The sequence below is a fragment of the Peromyscus leucopus genome, chromosome 17 (genome assembly GCF_004664715.2).
Source record: "Peromyscus leucopus breed LL Stock chromosome 17, UCI_PerLeu_2.1, whole genome shotgun sequence".
Lineage (NCBI taxonomy): Eukaryota > Metazoa > Chordata > Mammalia > Rodentia > Cricetidae > Peromyscus > Peromyscus leucopus.
This window is the reverse complement of record NC_051077.1, coordinates 30,417,338-30,435,025: the sequence shown is the minus strand read 5'-3', so window position 1 is coordinate 30,435,025 and position 17,688 is coordinate 30,417,338. Positions and strand designations below refer to the sequence as shown.

Sequence of the window (17,688 nt, the reverse complement as noted above, 5' to 3'; positions counted from 1 at the left end):
AAATAGCAAACTTTCAATTATATAAAAATTCTTAGAGGGCCATTAATGGCTCAGTAGGTGAAGTACTTTTCAGGCAAGCCATACAGCCTGAGTTCGATCCCTAAGGCTCACGTAAAAGTGAAAGTAGAGAAAGACTTCCCCAATTTGTCCTCTGGCTTCCACACACATGCTGTGCAGAGAGATCATGATATGGCAAGGCCTGGACTTGACTGGAGCAGAGAGCCACAACCCTTCCCTGTGATGGAGGTAATGTAGGGCTCAGACATGGGACACCATCATTGGCCAAGATCAGTCAGGATCAGTTGTGCCTCAGGGGCACCGATCCAGAGACCCGGAGTAGTCAACCCATCCGGCTGCAGAGGCTAGAAGAGATGCCATCTCACCCTTGTATCATCACACTGCCGTCTAGGTGTCCCCTGTGTCTAGATGAACTTGAGAAGGACGAAGTGAGTACACGTGAGTGAACTTTAAGCTTAGTGCGTGTTTACCAGAACCAAGTCGTCTGTAGACTGGAAAAAATCTGAGGAAACAGTGGTTGCTAAACGTGAGCTCCACTTAGGCTGCTGCCGTGCTGAATGGGAGTTCAGAGGGGGAGTTCAGTGGGTCACACAGTTATGTTTACATTTGTCTAAGCATCTAGAGCAGGAAACCCACGGAGACAAAGTAGATTAATGTTTATCAGGGGCTGTATGGAACGGAAGTGGGAGCAGCTGCTAATGGGTTTGGAAATTTCTTTTGGGGGTGATAAAAGTGTTTTAGAATTAGATAACGGCAATGGTTGCACAGATGTGTGGGCCTGGATACTTTAAAGTGATCTGGCCTGTGACTTGCATCTCTGTAGAAACACGATAATTAGATTGGTTAAAGGAAACAGGGAAGCCAAGATTTCCTCTGCATATTTGAAAAGTGAGATGAATGAAGTCTGCTATATCTGATGGTTGCTAATCAAGCAATAATTTCTCCAACTATCCCAGAGTTGTAGCGTGTCAGATAAAAGTCCATGATTCCATTTACGTTATTTCTACTCAAACAACAAACCAACATCCGAGTTCAACTCAGCTACTGTATATGTAGAAAACAAATTCTTGTGCTAAAACGGAAGTGTGCAGGTTGTAGATGGCAGTGTGAGATCACGTGTGTAAATGCAGAACTTCTGATATTCTATCAGAATGCTTCTTAAAAACATACCCATTGTGTCTTAGGGTTTCTGTTGTTGTGAAGAGACATCATGACCATGGCAACTCTTATAAAGAAGACATTTAATTAGGGTGGCTCATTTACAGTGTCAGAGATTCAGTCCATTATCATCATGGCGGGGAGCATGGCAGCATTCAGGCAGGTGTGGTGCTGGAGCTGAGAGTCCTACATCTTGCAGGCAACAGGAAGTTGACTGTCACACTGGGCGGCATCCTGAGCATAGGAAGCCTCAAAGCCTTTTCCTACAGTGACACACTTTCTCCAACAAGGCCACACCCACTCCAACAAAGCCACACCTCCTAATAGTGTCACTCCCTAGGAGATTATGGAGGCCAGTTACATTCAGACTACCATACATTGTATTTCTTAATACCATTGAATATACTGAATCATTACACATTTTAAAATTACACTTTTTCATCTATGTCTTTGTAATTTTAAAGATCTATTTACTTTTATTTGATGTATATGAGTGTTTTCCCTGCTTATATGTGTATGCAGTGTCCATGGAGGCCAGAGACGGGCAGGGTTCTGGAAATGGAGTTATAGACAGTTGTGAGCTGCCATGTGGATGGTGGGAATTGAACCCGTGTCCTCTGGACGAGCAGCCAGTGCTCTCTAACTCCTGAATCATGTCTCCAGTCCCAGATCCTTATACTCTCGGAAGACAAACCTTATGTGTGGAAATGAATGGCTGTCATTTTGTATTAGAAGCAAGATGGAATATGTTTTTTTTCCCCATTATTCCTGCATTCAGCCTACCTTAAGCCTCACAATCACCGTTTACTTCCAGCCCTGGAGCCAACCAGTGGCCAAGCCTTGCTCAGCTCACCTTGCTGACATCTCTCACAGTGGGTCCCCCAACAGCTGTGGCGATTTAGTCTACCATCTTCTGCATCTGCACCCTTATGGCTCTTGGTTCCTTGCTGGGCCATCTTGCTCCTTCCATGCAAAAAAACAACCCATCATTTCCAAACTATCCCCCTTTAATTCTATTCTGCCTTTGTAAGCCTGGAAGTTTATGATTATTAAATGTCTTTTGTAAAGACTGTTTTTTTTTTTTTTTTTTTCTTTTAAGCTTTTTTGATCCCTCACTGATCAGAACCCTGTTGGCTGCCTGAGGTTCTTTCTCAAACAAGTTGGTGCAAAATGAAATCTGGACACTGGTGTTTTTGTTATTTCTTAACTCTCCTGAAAGTTTTGTGTCAATGACTGGGAGCCTGCTTGGCTCAGGATGGCTCTCTCTGAAGTACTCAAGTATGTAGAAAGACACACAGTTTACAAGTAAAAATACACAAGATGCTTCCATTCACATCTTGAGTTTTCTCTTTATTTTGTACTGGCTTTTTAAAATCCACTTTGTGAGTTTTCAGAGCCCTTTGGCTTTTGGTTCAAAGAAGTGTTCTCCATCTTCTGCTCTCTCCTGTTTTTGCTAGATACGTGTTTTGGATGGCTCTTCCATTTTTTTTTTCTTAAAAACTTTCGAATGGACACAAGGTTCCCTATTTTTTAATGAGTCAAAAACTTGATTTTTCTATCATCATCAATCACCCTGTGAAACATAATTTTAATAGGAGAAAATTGCAAGGATAGACCAAAGAAATATTTAAAATTAATTTGGACAATTTTAGGAAAGAATGATGTAAGTTATCACTTTGAGCAAGGATTCTTATATCTTTATCAAATTAAGCACTGAACACTTTTCAGAGAGTTTTTTTTTTTTTAACTCACCGTCCCCTCTGCCCCCAACACTACACAATACCTGCACATCTGCCTGGTGGTTTGGAACAATAGAAGAAGCCAGTTTTCTTCTCTCCTGAGGAAGAGTAAAAGGGGGGGGAAGAGAGAGAGAGAGAGAGAGAGAGAGAGAGAGAGAGAGAGAGAGAGAGAGAGATCTGTTCAAGATACTTAAGATAGCAATCCAGACTTCTGTCATATCAAGAGAACTGAGCATTGGTGGCCAAGGGACTCTGGGGCTTAGTGTTCTATGCTGCCCCAAATCTTCACATGCTAATGATGCAGAACTGAGAAGAACAGGGCTGACCACATGGCTACGTGAGGTTACTGCACAGAAGTCCCAGGCCAGGACAGGAAGATCTGCAGATATGCAAGTCTGCAGACTACAGGAGCTAGCATAAGGCTGTGTCAGCAGGAGGGGTAAGCAGACTACCAGCTACTCTCTCACATTTCAGCATTGAAGGCCAGGAAACGAGGGATACAGCCCTGGAGAGAGAGAAGATAGAGGACATCAGGACCAAGGGTCCAGGTCTCCCTACCACATGAGGATGTTAATTTGCCACACGCACGTTTAGCTGGAACTATATTAGGAAGAAGTATCCCTCCTAGGGAAGACTAGGCATTTGTATTTTGTTCAGTGATTCCCTTCCTTCCTTCCTTCCTTCCTTCCTTCCTTCCTTCCTTCCTTCCTTCCTTCCTTCCTTCCTTCCTTCCTAGCAAGGTAAATATCAACATGTAATTACTAGAATGAAACAGGAGCTTATATTGAAGTTAGTTCAATGAATAAAAAAACCTTACAGTATAATATCCTTTAATCAAAATATAAGACTTAAGAAAAATGATAAACTCCAAAGGATTGATATTTACAACATGAGTATTTTCTAAGGAAGAATTTATAAGGTGAAAAAAAGCTGAAAATAGGCATAAGGAAACAGTTTTTCTAAATTAATAAGAAATTTAATTTAGGCCGGGCGGTGGTGGCACACGCCTTTAATCCCTGCACTCGGGAGGCAGAGCCAGGTGGATCTCTGTGAGTTCGAGGCCAGCCTGGTCTACCAAGTGAGTTCCAGGAAAGGCGCAAAGCTACACAGAGAAACCCTGTCTCGAAAAACCAAAAAAAAAAAAAAAAAAAAAAAAAAAAAAAGAAATTTAATTTAGAATGAATAGTAAAATATTTAGATTGCAATTAAATTTTGATTATATATATTCATCATATGTATTTCTGTTATATACACATATTTGTTATATATAACTTTGGAAAACCAGAGTAATTAAGAAATTATGTATTTTAGGCTTTTAGGGCTTATATACAAAGATACTTTACTACAATTTTTTATATTAAAGTAAGTGTGTCTTAATTATAAAAACTTAAAGTTATAAATATAATTTAATCACTGAGGATATAATCATAGTCTTATCACAAAACCCCTCATTTTAGTGAAATTTTGGTCTTTTTTTTCCCAAAGTGTATATATTTATTTACTCAGTTGTAACCTATGAAATTACTGGTATTTTACTGTTTTTGATTTGTGAAATTGCATGTTTCATGGGTAATAATACAGTCTAGGAGAATGTATGTGCACACAACACATACACACCTTCATGTTCTATGTGCACACAACACATACACACCTTCATGTTCTATGTGCACATGCACATAGGTAAAAGTGCATTCTTCCTTATAAAAGCAAGACGTATTATTTGTAAATTTTTGACTTAACAATGTATTGAGAATATCTTTACACATCATAACCCTCCTATGACTCCATTTTTAAATGTTAACATAGTATTTCACTGCCATTTTATTATAGAAATAATATCAAAATATCTACTAATAATCAGTTTATTTTTGGGAGTTAGGCTATAAAAATAAGTATGTAATAGCAGAAAAAACTTAAAAACATAAAACTTATAATTGAAATGTGAAGATATAATAGTTACCTTTCAATAAATATATAGGCCAATAGATATATAATACTTTAAATTTTTTCTTATTAATTGGAAAATTTTTGTTCCTTGTATTTTATCCATTTCCATTCCTGTAAACATGGTATAAAGACACATTTTTTCCCTATCTGCCAGTTTGCTAGGTGAAAAACTAATTTATTTCCCTTTTTGTTCCTAAGTCTGGATAATTCTTCAGATATTTAGCAGTTTGTACTTCCTTAGTCTTCCTTTTTGTTTTTTAAAATTGTTTCTTCATGCATTTGTTGCTTCTGCTGGATCAGTCCAGCATCTAAGATTGCAGTCTGGCCTCTGGTTACCCCTCCCTTCCGCCCTTCCCTCCTCCCTCCCTTCCTCCCTTAATTTCTTTCTTTTGAGATAGGACTTAGAAGCCGGGCGGTGGTGGCGCACGCCTTTAATCTCAGCACTCGGGAGGCAGAGGCAGGCAGATCTCTGTGAGTTCGAGGCCAGCCTGGGCTACCAAGTGAGCTCCAGGAAAGGCGCAAAACTACGCAGAGAAACCCTGTCTTGAAAAACCAAAAAAAAAAAAAAAAAAAAGAGATAGGACTTAGAGTGTAGCCCAAGCTTGCTTTGAGCTAACCATCCCCTGTCCCCACCTCCTGGGTGTCGGGACTGTAGATGTGTGCCGCCACATCCACTTCTGGCCACTAGTTCTGATGCAGGGGTTTCTGTCCTTGGAGTCAAGTTGTTATATATGTCTCTTAATCTACTAGTATTGATTTTCCGTGAAATATTTCTAACAAAGAGTTCATAGACAGTTTAGAAGTGGAGAGATCTGGATGATTTCATTTTCTTCACGTAACTTGAGGATCTAGCATATGAATATGCTGATAAGGGCAGGGCACAGGGCTCCATAAGGGAGGTTATTGGTTTCCATCACCCTTCAGCCTTCCTCAGCCTCTTATGGACCAGCTCTCTGTGGGGCAACTATCAAAATAGGACACTGGCCAATAGAACAATATTTAAATCGCTTTTTAATTTTTTTCTCTGTGTCCAAATTCTGTTTTAATGTTCCTTCTTTCTTAAGAACTGATTGGTTTACTGTAAAAAAAAAAAAGCAGTATTTTTTCTCCCTACAATATCTTGTTTAAAAATCTCTCTTTGGCTTGCGGCATCTTGAAGGCCATATTCTAATCCCCCTTTCCAATCTGCCAGCCTGATTAAGCTAGTCAGTGAGCCAAGAGGATCTAACAGCCAACGTGGTAACTTCAAAAGGAAAGATAGGGATCTAAGCCTTTCCATGCCAACTATGCGTGGCGTTGATTGTGTGTTTTATCTCATCTATTCTCAGATGAACATTATGTGATATTATCTTTATTTTACCCATTATACAAGCCAACTGACACTCTCGCCAGTTAAAAAGAAAGTGAGCCCAGGTTTGAAAATTTTTCTTTTCATGGGGTTCAGAGGAATCATATTGATAAAGTTAGAAATTCATAGTCTTTCTCTTTTAAAAATTCTTTGAATTTAAAATAGAATTGTGTAAACAATGAATTCTGGGATGATCTTCAAATTATACATCATTGTGAGTACTTACACAGCCATGAAAAAAGAGGCGTTGACATTTTTGTATTTGAAGCATGTATGATGATTCCCTTGTTGCTGTTTTAAGATGTGTCCTGAGGGGAAAAACTGTGGCTCCTGAAGTCGGAAGATTATCCATGATTCCATTTAGAAAACAGTATCATCTGTGTCGGGAAGTATGCGTGGTTGCTAATACAGCTGTCTAGTAATTTATCTTTGACAGTGAAGGAAATACCATACTCATGAATGCATGAGCAGATGTCTGTCAAGCTTTCTGCCATAGCAGCTGACAGCTGACCAAAGGCTTAAAAGGTGTGTGTGTGTGTGTGTGTGTGTGTGTGTGTGTGTGTGTGTGTGTTGGGTGGCCAGAAGTTCTGGATAGCACAGACTGAGAATTCTTAAACATTGTGAGACTTAGCCATTAGTAAGCAGAAAAAGGGAAAGCTTGGTAGAAAGAGAGAAAAAATATTTTAGGAACCTAATTACAAATTTGACCAAATGGTACCAGTGTGTTCCTAAAGAATAGGGCAAAGATGACCTTGCCAATTCGCACTCATTTGCTAAAGAATTAGGAGAAAATGCCAATAATTCTGGGGGAAATTTATGCTATCAGCAACTCTGATAAATTTCTAACAGATAAGTTTGTATAGGAGCAGTTAGTGGAGGACTTCATTGTTAAAAAATAAATAGTAAGAAATTCTCATGTCCCCAGCGTGACTTGTAAGGACACAGCACATTCTGAATAGATTGGCATTTATGTGTACTTCCTTTCATTTTGAATTACACATGCTTTATTGATGCTGAGTCATCAGGATGAGAATTATCTTTGTAATTATGGAAAAAAGTTATGTTTTATTGTGCCTACACTTTTGAGACTCAGCACTTAGCTAAGATGCCAGTGGCATTCAGCCAGGAATTGTCAAGGCAGAGAGAGAGCCCTGAATGCCAAGTTTTAGTGGAATTTTGGTCTTAGGGATCCATTCTTTGTATGAAAGGTCATCTGTTAAAAAAAAACAATGGTATTGTTTCAAATCTAGACTAATGTGTTTGGATGGTGATGCTAAACCCAGGTGCTGTCCATTAATGGTGTTTCATAGACACCCCCAAACAAACCCTGAATATTTATCCCCATCTAATCCTGACACCAGTTTTCCCTTATATGATTAAAGAATAGCCAGCCAGCAATAGTATATTTATATACAACACACATAAATATAAAATTCCTTGCTATTTTCTCCAATTGGTCAATGTTTCTAGGATGAGTATCTATCTAACTTCTTTATAGTTCCTCATGACCTTATCAATGTTCTGTTCTCACATTGGTAAGGAATACCAACATTTTACAATTATCCAATGGAAAACTTGTGTACAATATTTATAATTACTTGTGATGTTTTATGTCACTTTAGTGCTTCATGTGTAACAGGCACCGCATGTGTGCTCAAAGTCACACTCATGAATGGGATCATTCCTTGATGATCTAATGTTTCAGTGCCGTCCTTGGTTCCTTGCAGAATGGAAATCGTGAGTGCTGATAATCCCCTCTCAAGGCCTTTCTGAATGTTCATCTGAGTTCATTTTGTAAGTGAATGATCGAGAACACAAGCTGAAACCAAGGAGATCAAATAGTCTGGTCTCAAGGGACTAGGGGCTGACTAGAGAACCTGAAACAATCTGTAGTATCAAGACCTCAAGGTACCCATTTCCTGCTGCTGCTTTGCCTCTTCAGCACACAACCCTTTAATTAGTGTGTGTGTATATGTGTGCGTTCTCTTGGTTTGGACACTCAGGTGTCTTCTTCCTCGGTCATTCTTTAGTTTTCTTTACTCTTTACTTCATATTTTTCCTTCCTTCCTTCCTTCCTTCCTTCCTTCCTTCCTTCCTTCCTTCCTTCCTTCCTTCCTTCCTTCCTTCCTTCCTCCCTCCCTCCCTCCCTCCCTCCCTCCCTCCTTCCCTCCCTCTCCCTCTCTCCTTTTTTTTTTGTTTTTTTGAGACTCTCTCACTGAACCTGGAGTCTAGAGCTCACCAATTGGCTAGGCTGCGTGAGTTCCAGGCAACCTGCCTCCCCAACTTACTGCCTCTTGGATGCTACAGATCCGAACTCAGGTCTTCTTCTTTGGGCCCACAATCCATTTGCCCACTGAGTCATCTTCAAAGCCCTTGCTGTGCTCAGTAGGTCTTTTCTTAGTTATGCAATTGTGACTTAGAAATAGGCGTGGTTCTCACTGAGGGCATTGCCATGGAAGACGCGTGTGTGAAGCGAAGCTTGGTGCAGTAGATGGAATGCCCATCCATCAGATTCAAGCGTTAAACCCCATTATGATGTTATATGGGAACGGGGACTTTTGGACTTGGGTGGATAATGGGAGTGGAGGTATTAGGAATGACATTGGTATCTAATAAAAGGGGAACAGAGAGCTGCTTTCTCCTTCCAAGAGAGGACACAGAACAGAGATGGCAATCTATGAGGGAGGGTGCCCTCTCACGCATCAAATCTGCTGATGCTTTGACCTTGGACTTGGCTCTCCTCTAAGACACTTTGCAGAGATGAATGTTTGCCTGCAGACATCATTTGGTTCCCATTTCGACATGTCTCCTCACTTACCTTCTCTTTCCTGACTGTATTTCAGCCTCACCTCTAGAATATGGGAAGATGGCTGTTTTCTGCCAGAGGATTTGGGTCTGTCAGTCATTGGGCAGAAGATAGTAACCATTATGGTTACAGCTATTCACTCGCTAATTCAGGATTAAAATAACATTGCCAAGTATGATTTATAATACAAATCTCCCTTAAACACCAGAGTTACTCTAGGGCAGAATTTCTGATCCTCAACAGTAGAGATAGTTAGCTGGATGATGATTATTGTAGAAGCCTTTCTGTGCATTGTGGAATATTGTCAGCATCCTTGGCCTTGTGGAAAGTTATCAGCAGCCTTGGTTTCTACACACATTAGATGACAAGGGCATTCCCTACTTGGTCATCACAAATGTCTCCCTACCTTGCCAAATGTTCCAATGGAGGGACAAAATCTTCCAAGTGAGATGAGCCATGGGAACACCTCACAACATTTTACTTCTGACTTTTCTATGGTATGTTATTTTTTTTCCCCAAAATAAGTTATCTGTTCTGGCAGTGTTGATTCAGAACTTGTGCCCTTTGTTTCTCCCAGGATGGATTGGCTGTTCCACTCAACTGCTCTGCAGTTTCTACATTTATCAACTTAGTATCTTCCTTTAACCACCACTTAGCAGGAAAGAGACCTACTGTGTATAAGAGGATGAAAAGTAGTATATTCTTTTTCATCTTTTCTTCCCTTCCTTGATAAAGCCTTTAGATTCCATTGTGTTTTATATCTAGTTACAACTGAGCAATTCTTGGCCTTGGGAATTTGAGTGGATTGTAGTTTCATGAATCCTGGGGATCAAAACTGACTTTTCCTTCTTTTCCTTAAGGGCTTTGTTAATGTCCAATTCACTTAACCAATTGACTCTAGAGTCCTACTCAAGGATAGTAGTAGAATATAAAAGAGTGTATTTAGTGTGATCCCAGCCTGCACATACATGTAAGCACACTGGATGTCCTCTCTCTCTCTCTCTCTCTCCCTCTCTCTCTCTCTCTCTCTCTCTCTCTCTCTCTCTCTCTCTCTCTCTCTCTCACACACACACACACACACACACATCACACACATCACACACATACACACACATACACACACTGGAGAGATATGTTTCAAAGCATAACACTCACTCAAGTGGAATTTGTAGTGTTTCTTTCTTTTGCACATTTCTGTCTTTTGTACAATAGATACAAAAGTCATTTATTGTACAAAATAGATAATTTTAATGATTGTTAAACTTAAAAAAAATTAAAAATGCTCTAAGTCTCTGCAATATAATGTAAGACTTGGCACCTGTCTATGGGTGTTAATAGTAACAAGAGTTTGACTGAAATGGCATTTATTTTTAGAAGACACAAGGATGACTGAGTCACCCATCATATTTTAGAGGGAAGGATGAAACAAGAAACCCCAAAGGAACAGGTGAAGATTTGCTAGGCTGGTTTCTGTCTTGTGCTCCAAGTTTTATGGGTCAAGAAATATGTATGTGTATGAGCTCAGATGGAACTTTCCTGAGCTCCCTCGGGGCTGAAATTAGCAGTGAGCTAAGGCTCTGAGCCCCAGAGAGAGTCACCCAGCAGAGAATGGCTAGTGTATCCTGGGACCGTGTATATTTAAAAGCTGTCCAGTGAGTACTCTGTGTTCCTAGAGCATGTTGGACTTGCTGGTCTCCAAGTGGCTTGAATACAAAACACTTCCCTGAAACACCATTGGCTGCTAAGCTGGCTCACAGACCGTGGCCTCCAGAGCCTCAGTGAACCAGAACTCACAGACACAGATACTGTGTAGTCTTAGAAGCTCCCAGGGAGCTTCCCTCAGGGAGATACTTCAGTGCTGCATTCATGGGCTCATATTCTTTCTCGTCACATGTACATCACAAAATGCTATAGCAGAGTGTCTGTGACTGGTGAAGGGGGAAGAGTGGATGAATGAAGATTGTTAATTCTGACTGCATAGTTTGATCAATGATGTGCTTGTCACCAAGTTTGGGTGATACAGAAGAGGCAGCATACAGGTTTGGGAAAAATATACATCAGGCCCTGAATCCGACTTCCACCACATGCTCCCACACTGCACACATAACGAGAAGCCACCCAGCCTCCTGCGGCTCTCTTCCTCATCTGTGGAGAAGGTACCACACAGACTTCCTTCTAGTTTCACTGCAAGGATAAAGACATTGAACATGGGTAAGAATGGCTTGGTGTGTGGCGGGCCACTTAACGTTCTCTTCTCTCTGGTCACTTTCCAGATGTGTGGCTGACAAGTCGCATCCATCACACATTTTCACAAACTAATTTCTGTGAAGGGACAGGGAGTAAGTGTTTCAGTAGTGGGATGAGAGGAAAAACTGAGATACCACACACGTATTTACATTTCAAAGAGAAAACACATTTCTGCTAGTTTTCATTGATGAAAGTAAGAATATGAGCATAAAGGTGATGTACAATATTCTTCTAATATAACATGAAATGGAAATAAAGGAATTGGCAGGGAATAACATTTCATTTAATTAAGGTTCAAAGATAGGGATCCTATCATCAAATTGATGGCCACTGTTCTCTGTACAAACCAGTCTTAGCTGGTAAGATATCCAATATCAGATGGCAGACTGAATTTGTTCTATAAGCAAATAATGAATTTGTTCCATAAACAAATTCCTACTGTGGGACATTTTATTTCTAAGGTCAATCTCTACTTGTGCTCTGACCCTATTAGTGAGGAGTGAATGATTTGAAAACATAATTGATAAGCAATTCTGTGGTGATATATTATGTACCCTAATAAACTTGCCTGAGGATCAGAGAAGAACAGCCAGCCACTATTCTTACCTCTATGAAATCTTCAGCCTAAAGAGAGAGTGAGTTCCTGTTTCCTCACATCTTATGTACCTTTCTCTGCCCTGCCATATTACTTCCTGGGATTAAAGGTCTGTGTGCTTCCCAAGCAAAGGCATGAGATCTCAAGTGCTGGGGTTAAAGGTGTGTGCCACCTCTGCCTGGCCTCTATGTCTAATCTAGTGACTGGCTCTGTCCTCTGATCCTCAGGCAAGTTTACTAGGGTACACCATATCTCACCATACAATTCTTAAAGAGTTGCCATCTGGAGAGGAGGCAGAAATAATTCTATAAATGAATGGACTCTGAGATGTTGTCAGAGTACTTAATCTTTTGTAACTAGATGATTCTCCAAAGAATATCCTCTTTTATGGCCGAAATCTGGAAAAGAGTGGGGAGAAATTATCAGGCCCCACAAACTGACAACCTACAAAGAGATAATCAAGCAATAAATAGATATGAAAGCAGAGGGCCACTTAAACAGATTCTCCCGGCTTTTGATCAAGTAAGAAAAAGACCAGCCTGTCTCCAGTGATGATGCAGCTAAGTCAGGGCTTACCATTTGGCACATAAATATCAGCATCCCTTCCTGCTAGCCTCCCAGTGACCAGGATGGACAGATTCAGGTGTATAGACTGAAGTGACTGACCAGTGCTGAGGTGAAAACCAGACTGCAAAATTCTGTGAGGAGTGTTCTTCCCACAAGACAGCACATCTCGGTGGAGAGATAGAGATAGTTAGGAAATATCCAGTGGAAGAGAGGAGACCTAAGTGGCTGTTGCAGCAGCAAGATTTGTTTACAAACTGAGGACCATGCGAGGACTATGATGCTGAATATTTGACGGATATGGATGTGGGTTGAAACATATGGATGAAGAAGGGACTAAGATAATAGTGGAGAGAACCCAAATCCTAGTGGTAACTCGTTATTTCTATGACAGAAAAGAATGATCTCTCTGCAGCAGGAGTTTTAAAATTCACTCAGAGACCAATGATGATAAAGTTCTTTAGGAGAGTATTTAAGAGTCCCAAGACAGGTGCTCATAACTTACAATGTTAGTAACTAACTTCTTCGAAAAGAGCCAAGCTTGAGGCAGGGATATTTTGAGATGTGTCACTTTGACTGGGGAGCAATATTTAAGAAAAGAGGATTTAGCAAGTGGGCTTTGGTGGTAGATTTTAAAAATTCTCCTCCGAGTCGATACAAACATGCATTTCTCCATTCGTGTGTCAAGAGAACATAGACCAAATGTTTCAAATTATTTTTAACTAATACCTTGGAATAAAACACAGAGTTCACATAAATGCCAAAGAAAAGTGGAAGTACTTTCAAGCAAAATTTATTAGGTTATCTACTCAAGAAAAACACAATGACCTTTGCTTGTAAGAATTCAAAGTCAATGACCTGAAAGCCAGGTCTGAATATTTTTTTTTTCCTTTTAAAATCAGATACAGAGAGTAGAAACAGCAAATTTTCTTAAATATGACAGGCAACGGAGTTGAAGATTTGTTTTCATAAACGGTGTGAAAAAGTAGTATTCATTCAGCTGCATGTGGCTGGCTGATTTCCAATCCCAAGTTTAGTTTTTCTAATATAAAGTTGGTTGTGAACTGGATAGTAAAGTGACTTTCTCAAAGGTGTTCCCCCCACCCTGTAAATGACGTTCCTCTGTAAGCAATATTTATGTGCATTTCAGATTGGCTACAAAGATCTTTTCAATTCATAGAATTTTGTGTAGATGCTAGCTTCCAGATTCATGCTAGCCTGTGACCTGTGAAGATATCATAAAGGGTGATCTGCTGGAAGAGTTTAAACTCAGTGTAAGTGAAGGATAACGATCCAATTTGGAAATCCCCCTGTTTTCTGAACAAGTAAATAGTCTGTACAAAAAGAACAAACATATGTACAAAATGCTAGAGTCTACATGTTGTACGAGATCAAGCATTGCCCATGGGAGGAAAGCCATAAAAAGTTTTGTCTATAAGGTGCTAAAGATTCAAAGACAAACAGGTCTTATGTAAATTCATTCGAAATACAAAGGTAAGTCTCAGGGTTTGTGGAACACAGGCACTGTGAATCCGTTCAATCTTTCAGGTTTGGTATCATGTTATAGAACTGTTTGGGGACAGAAAATGCAACCTGAATGAGTTAATCATTGTTTCTAAAAGTGCCTAATTTATTATTTCTAGGAAGTATTTTACACATACCAGAAAAATCAGGCTCAACATATATATATATATTCCTGTCTGCAAATGGAGTCAGGATTCTGGGTTCCATAGAAGAAAAATAATTATTGTAGTAAAAATAATTGTATTGATCATTGTCCTTGCTAAAGCCAGCCTTAACACTCAGGGTGCTCCTGAAGTACTCTATAAAATCATGTGGGATTCTTTGACATTTCCATAAAATGTACAACATAGCATATGATTTTTATGTCCTTATACAACCTCGAATGTGTAAGTGTACACACAGTGAAACTTACCTATGGGTATTACTTCCTTCTCTTTGCCTCTCTTACTAACACTGCTTTTAAGTTTTAACAGATAAATAAAACACTAAGAGCTCACTGTTCATGGTGCTGATGATTACATTTTAATATAAAACAGCAATGCAAATTTACAACACGATTTTTCCTGCAGTGTGGCTAAACCTTCATGATAGTCATAGTAGTGATCAATGGCTCTTAATCACTCACTGTTTGCACTTCTAGTAAGTACACACACACATACACACACACACACACAAATGGGCAGGAAAGACTCCTAGGTGAAAACTTAATGCAATCAACAAAAATCACACCCATCCCTATTAACTTTCCTACTCACTCTAGATTTTATAATCACTGTGCATAAAACAATATATAGTAAGTGCAGGCAAACAATAGCTGAAGCATAGTTGTTATATAGTGTAAACCCAGGGCACTAGGCAAACTTGTGAAAGGAAAATATACGGCCAAGCTGAAAGTGAAAATGCAAACCACAGCATTTCAGAAAACTGGCTTCCTGAGGACAGAACACCTTCCAGAGAGGTGGACCTACAGCCATGAGACCAGACAGCCTCCTGGAGTCTCTTCTCCCTCCCTTCCTTCCTTCCTTCCTTCCTTCCTTCCTTCCTTCCTTCCTTCCTTCCTTCCTTCCTTCCTTCCTTCCTTCCTTCCTCCTTCCTTAACTATCCCACTCTTTTTGAGTATGATGACTTTCATTCTGATTCCACACACACACACGTTTCAAAGTTCAGGACAGAAAGCAGGAAACGGCATTTATGTGGGTGTAAGTTTGCCACATTTCCCTAAGGCTCCTAGCCTCCCCAAGGCTCCCAGCGGCAGTCACTGCTGGTGATGTGGTGGCAGCAGGTGGCGCTGGTGATGGCCTATGGGAAACCGTAAGGCATGGCAGCGACAGGCCTGCTGGGATGTTGCAGGTGAGTTACACACATGTGTTGCTGCCATGTGGAGTCAAGAAGGAGGGAGGTGATTCACAGCCTCTTGACGTAGTTCCCGGGAAAAGTACCAAAGAATTTGGTTCTTCTTGAAGTTCCTGAAAACAGAGGCAATAAATGAAAAGGTGTGTAACAGCAATGAAATGTCAGGTACTACGTCTGCTTGAAGACTCTCCAACTGCAAGGGTTCACTGAGAGAGCAAGCCCTAAATAGTTTGGGAAGGAATAAAGAAAACTCACTTTCGGACAATAAAAAGAGAAAGCCGGCAGTTTAACTGTCTTGCCTGATGTTGTTATTGTTGAATTTGCATACGTGGTAGATTTCCATCACATTGATCTAAATGGAGAACCCCACTATCCCAATCTAGAGAGGCAGACAACTGTGAAGAGAGCTGGGCAGTAGGGCTCAGGTCACCACGATGCCAAGCAAGGACTAAAAGATAACTCTGAGGCTTGCAGTGGGATAAGATGACTGATGAGTAAGGAATACACACAGGAGTAAGGGTTGGTTCCGGAGCAGGAGACCTCCTCTGTGGTGCCACATGGCCACTGGAGGGGACACAGCCAATATCACAAGTGTTACAATCTCATGCTCAGTGCTACCCCACTCACTAAAAACGCGGTCACATTTCTTAACAAAATAGAGACTTCTGAGCAATTAAAAAAAAATCACTGAATTTTTAAAAAATAGAAGATTGGCGACTGCTTATGTGGGTATGTGGAAGGGAGCTCAACCATTGAGGATGATGTCTAACAAGGGCAGTTAAACCAAGGGCATGCATGGCTGTTCTTATGATCCTCTTTGGTTTCATATGCCACAATTCTTCGGATATTTTCTATAAAGTCTTTACAATAAATTATTTTGTATTTTATCATAGCAGATTGGGTAGGGCCTCTAAAATTTCATTTCTCATTAACATTCTATAATTTATTGGCTTGTTTACAACCCCTGCAAATCATGTATGTATACCACTTCTCTTCTTGTAGATGGGGATGAATAGAAATAACAGAATTTAAGGCATGTATCTGTCCATGTGACCTCAGTTCTTTCATTAGCTCATCACTGCTGGACTGGTGATCTAGAGAAAGATTTCATCCTCACACCTTTATTTTTAAAAAGATTTTATGTGTACGGTATTTTTGCCTGAATGTATGTCTATTGCTACACATGTACACAGTACGTGTGGAGGCCAGAACGGGTATCAGATGCCCCTGAAACTGGAGTTATAGACAGTTAATAGCCACCATGTGGGTGCTGAGAATGGAACCCAGATCTTCTTAATTCTCTCCAGCCCTCCCTACACTTTTCCTTGTCACCTCTTTCCTTTGCGTCTGGGTGTATGCTTTTGTCTACTAACATTTTCTTAGAGGACCTCAAGTTGTCTCCTCCTCCTCTTCATCTCTTTGCTCCTCTCCCTCCCCTGCTTCTTGTGCTGGGGGCCGGACAGCTGAGCAGTGGGGGATGTTAAGCAGGTACTCCATGGCTGAGCTTTCAGTCTTTAGGATGGTAACTCCTGGCTTGCCTTTGAAGCGGCAACAAAGGTAAGTCTCTCTTCTGCTAACCGAAGCGGAGGAGGATCCCTAGACTTTCATCATGGGCTCCATCAGTCCTAGCAAATGGGTCAGTCTCCTTTTCATCTTGCTCCCCATCAAATGACGTTGCCCCTGATGACAGCTAACATTTTTCCATCAAACAGAGCAGAGGTTTTTCCCGCCTGGGAACATCTGATGTTTGTGTAATTGTTATTGTGACATCACAGTCATTGCTAGTTGGTTCTATTTAAAGAAATTTTCCTAGTTGGGTCGAAATAAAGCTAGCAGAAAATCACATATACCCACAGCAGTAAATGCTACACTTTATTAAAATGCAGTGGCCTTGGGATATATAGTACACCATGAATTCAAAGAGAGATTGACTCTCCCAGTGACCCATGCAAGTGAGCAAATTTAAACAAATGGTGAAATAGCCAGACGTGTCTGAGAAAAATTGAGCACATACCCACAAACCATCCATCGTCACACTTTTCCATCACATCAACGACATCACTTTCTCTGAGTTCCAGCTCATCTTCATTCCTAGGAGTATAGTTATACAGAGCCTGAAACCTTAAACAGGACAAATGGGCATGTTTATTTCATATCTTCATGAATTTATAGAAGTTAGCATAACACTCATTTCAGCTCTAACATTTCTATTGTCAATGTGCTGTGTTAGGAACGTTGAATCTTTTCTAAACATGTAAAGCCAATGGTAACATTCAGATTCTCATGGGAATCACAACACTTTAATAACATTTCAAACTTACAATGAAAATATTCAGGGAAGATAATAATATTCATGAATTCAGCAAAAGCATTCTGATATTTGCAGGCC

The 17,688-nt window shown here is 40.2% G+C and overlaps 1 protein-coding gene across 25 annotated transcripts in view; it reads right to left on the bottom strand.

Annotated features, from left to right (window-relative positions):
• Positions 1 to 13,198: 13,198 nt before the first annotated feature.
• Sorbs2 (sorbin and SH3 domain containing 2) overlaps positions 13,199 to 17,688 on the bottom strand; it is a 199,255-nt gene continuing 194,765 nt past the window's right edge. For 24 of the 25 annotated variants that reach the window (XM_037211704.1, XM_037211705.1, XM_037211708.1 and 21 more), the window contains 2 exons: positions 17,314 to 17,420; positions 13,199 to 15,412 (listed from right to left, as the gene is read on the bottom strand). In XM_037211704.1, the coding sequence (XP_037067599.1) occupies positions 15,351 to 15,412; positions 17,314 to 17,420 (169 nt within the window). In that variant the 3' untranslated portion in view covers positions 13,199 to 15,350. The remainder of the gene's footprint in view (positions 15,413 to 17,313; positions 17,421 to 17,688) is intronic. The other variant, XM_028881155.2, reaches the window with a different exon arrangement.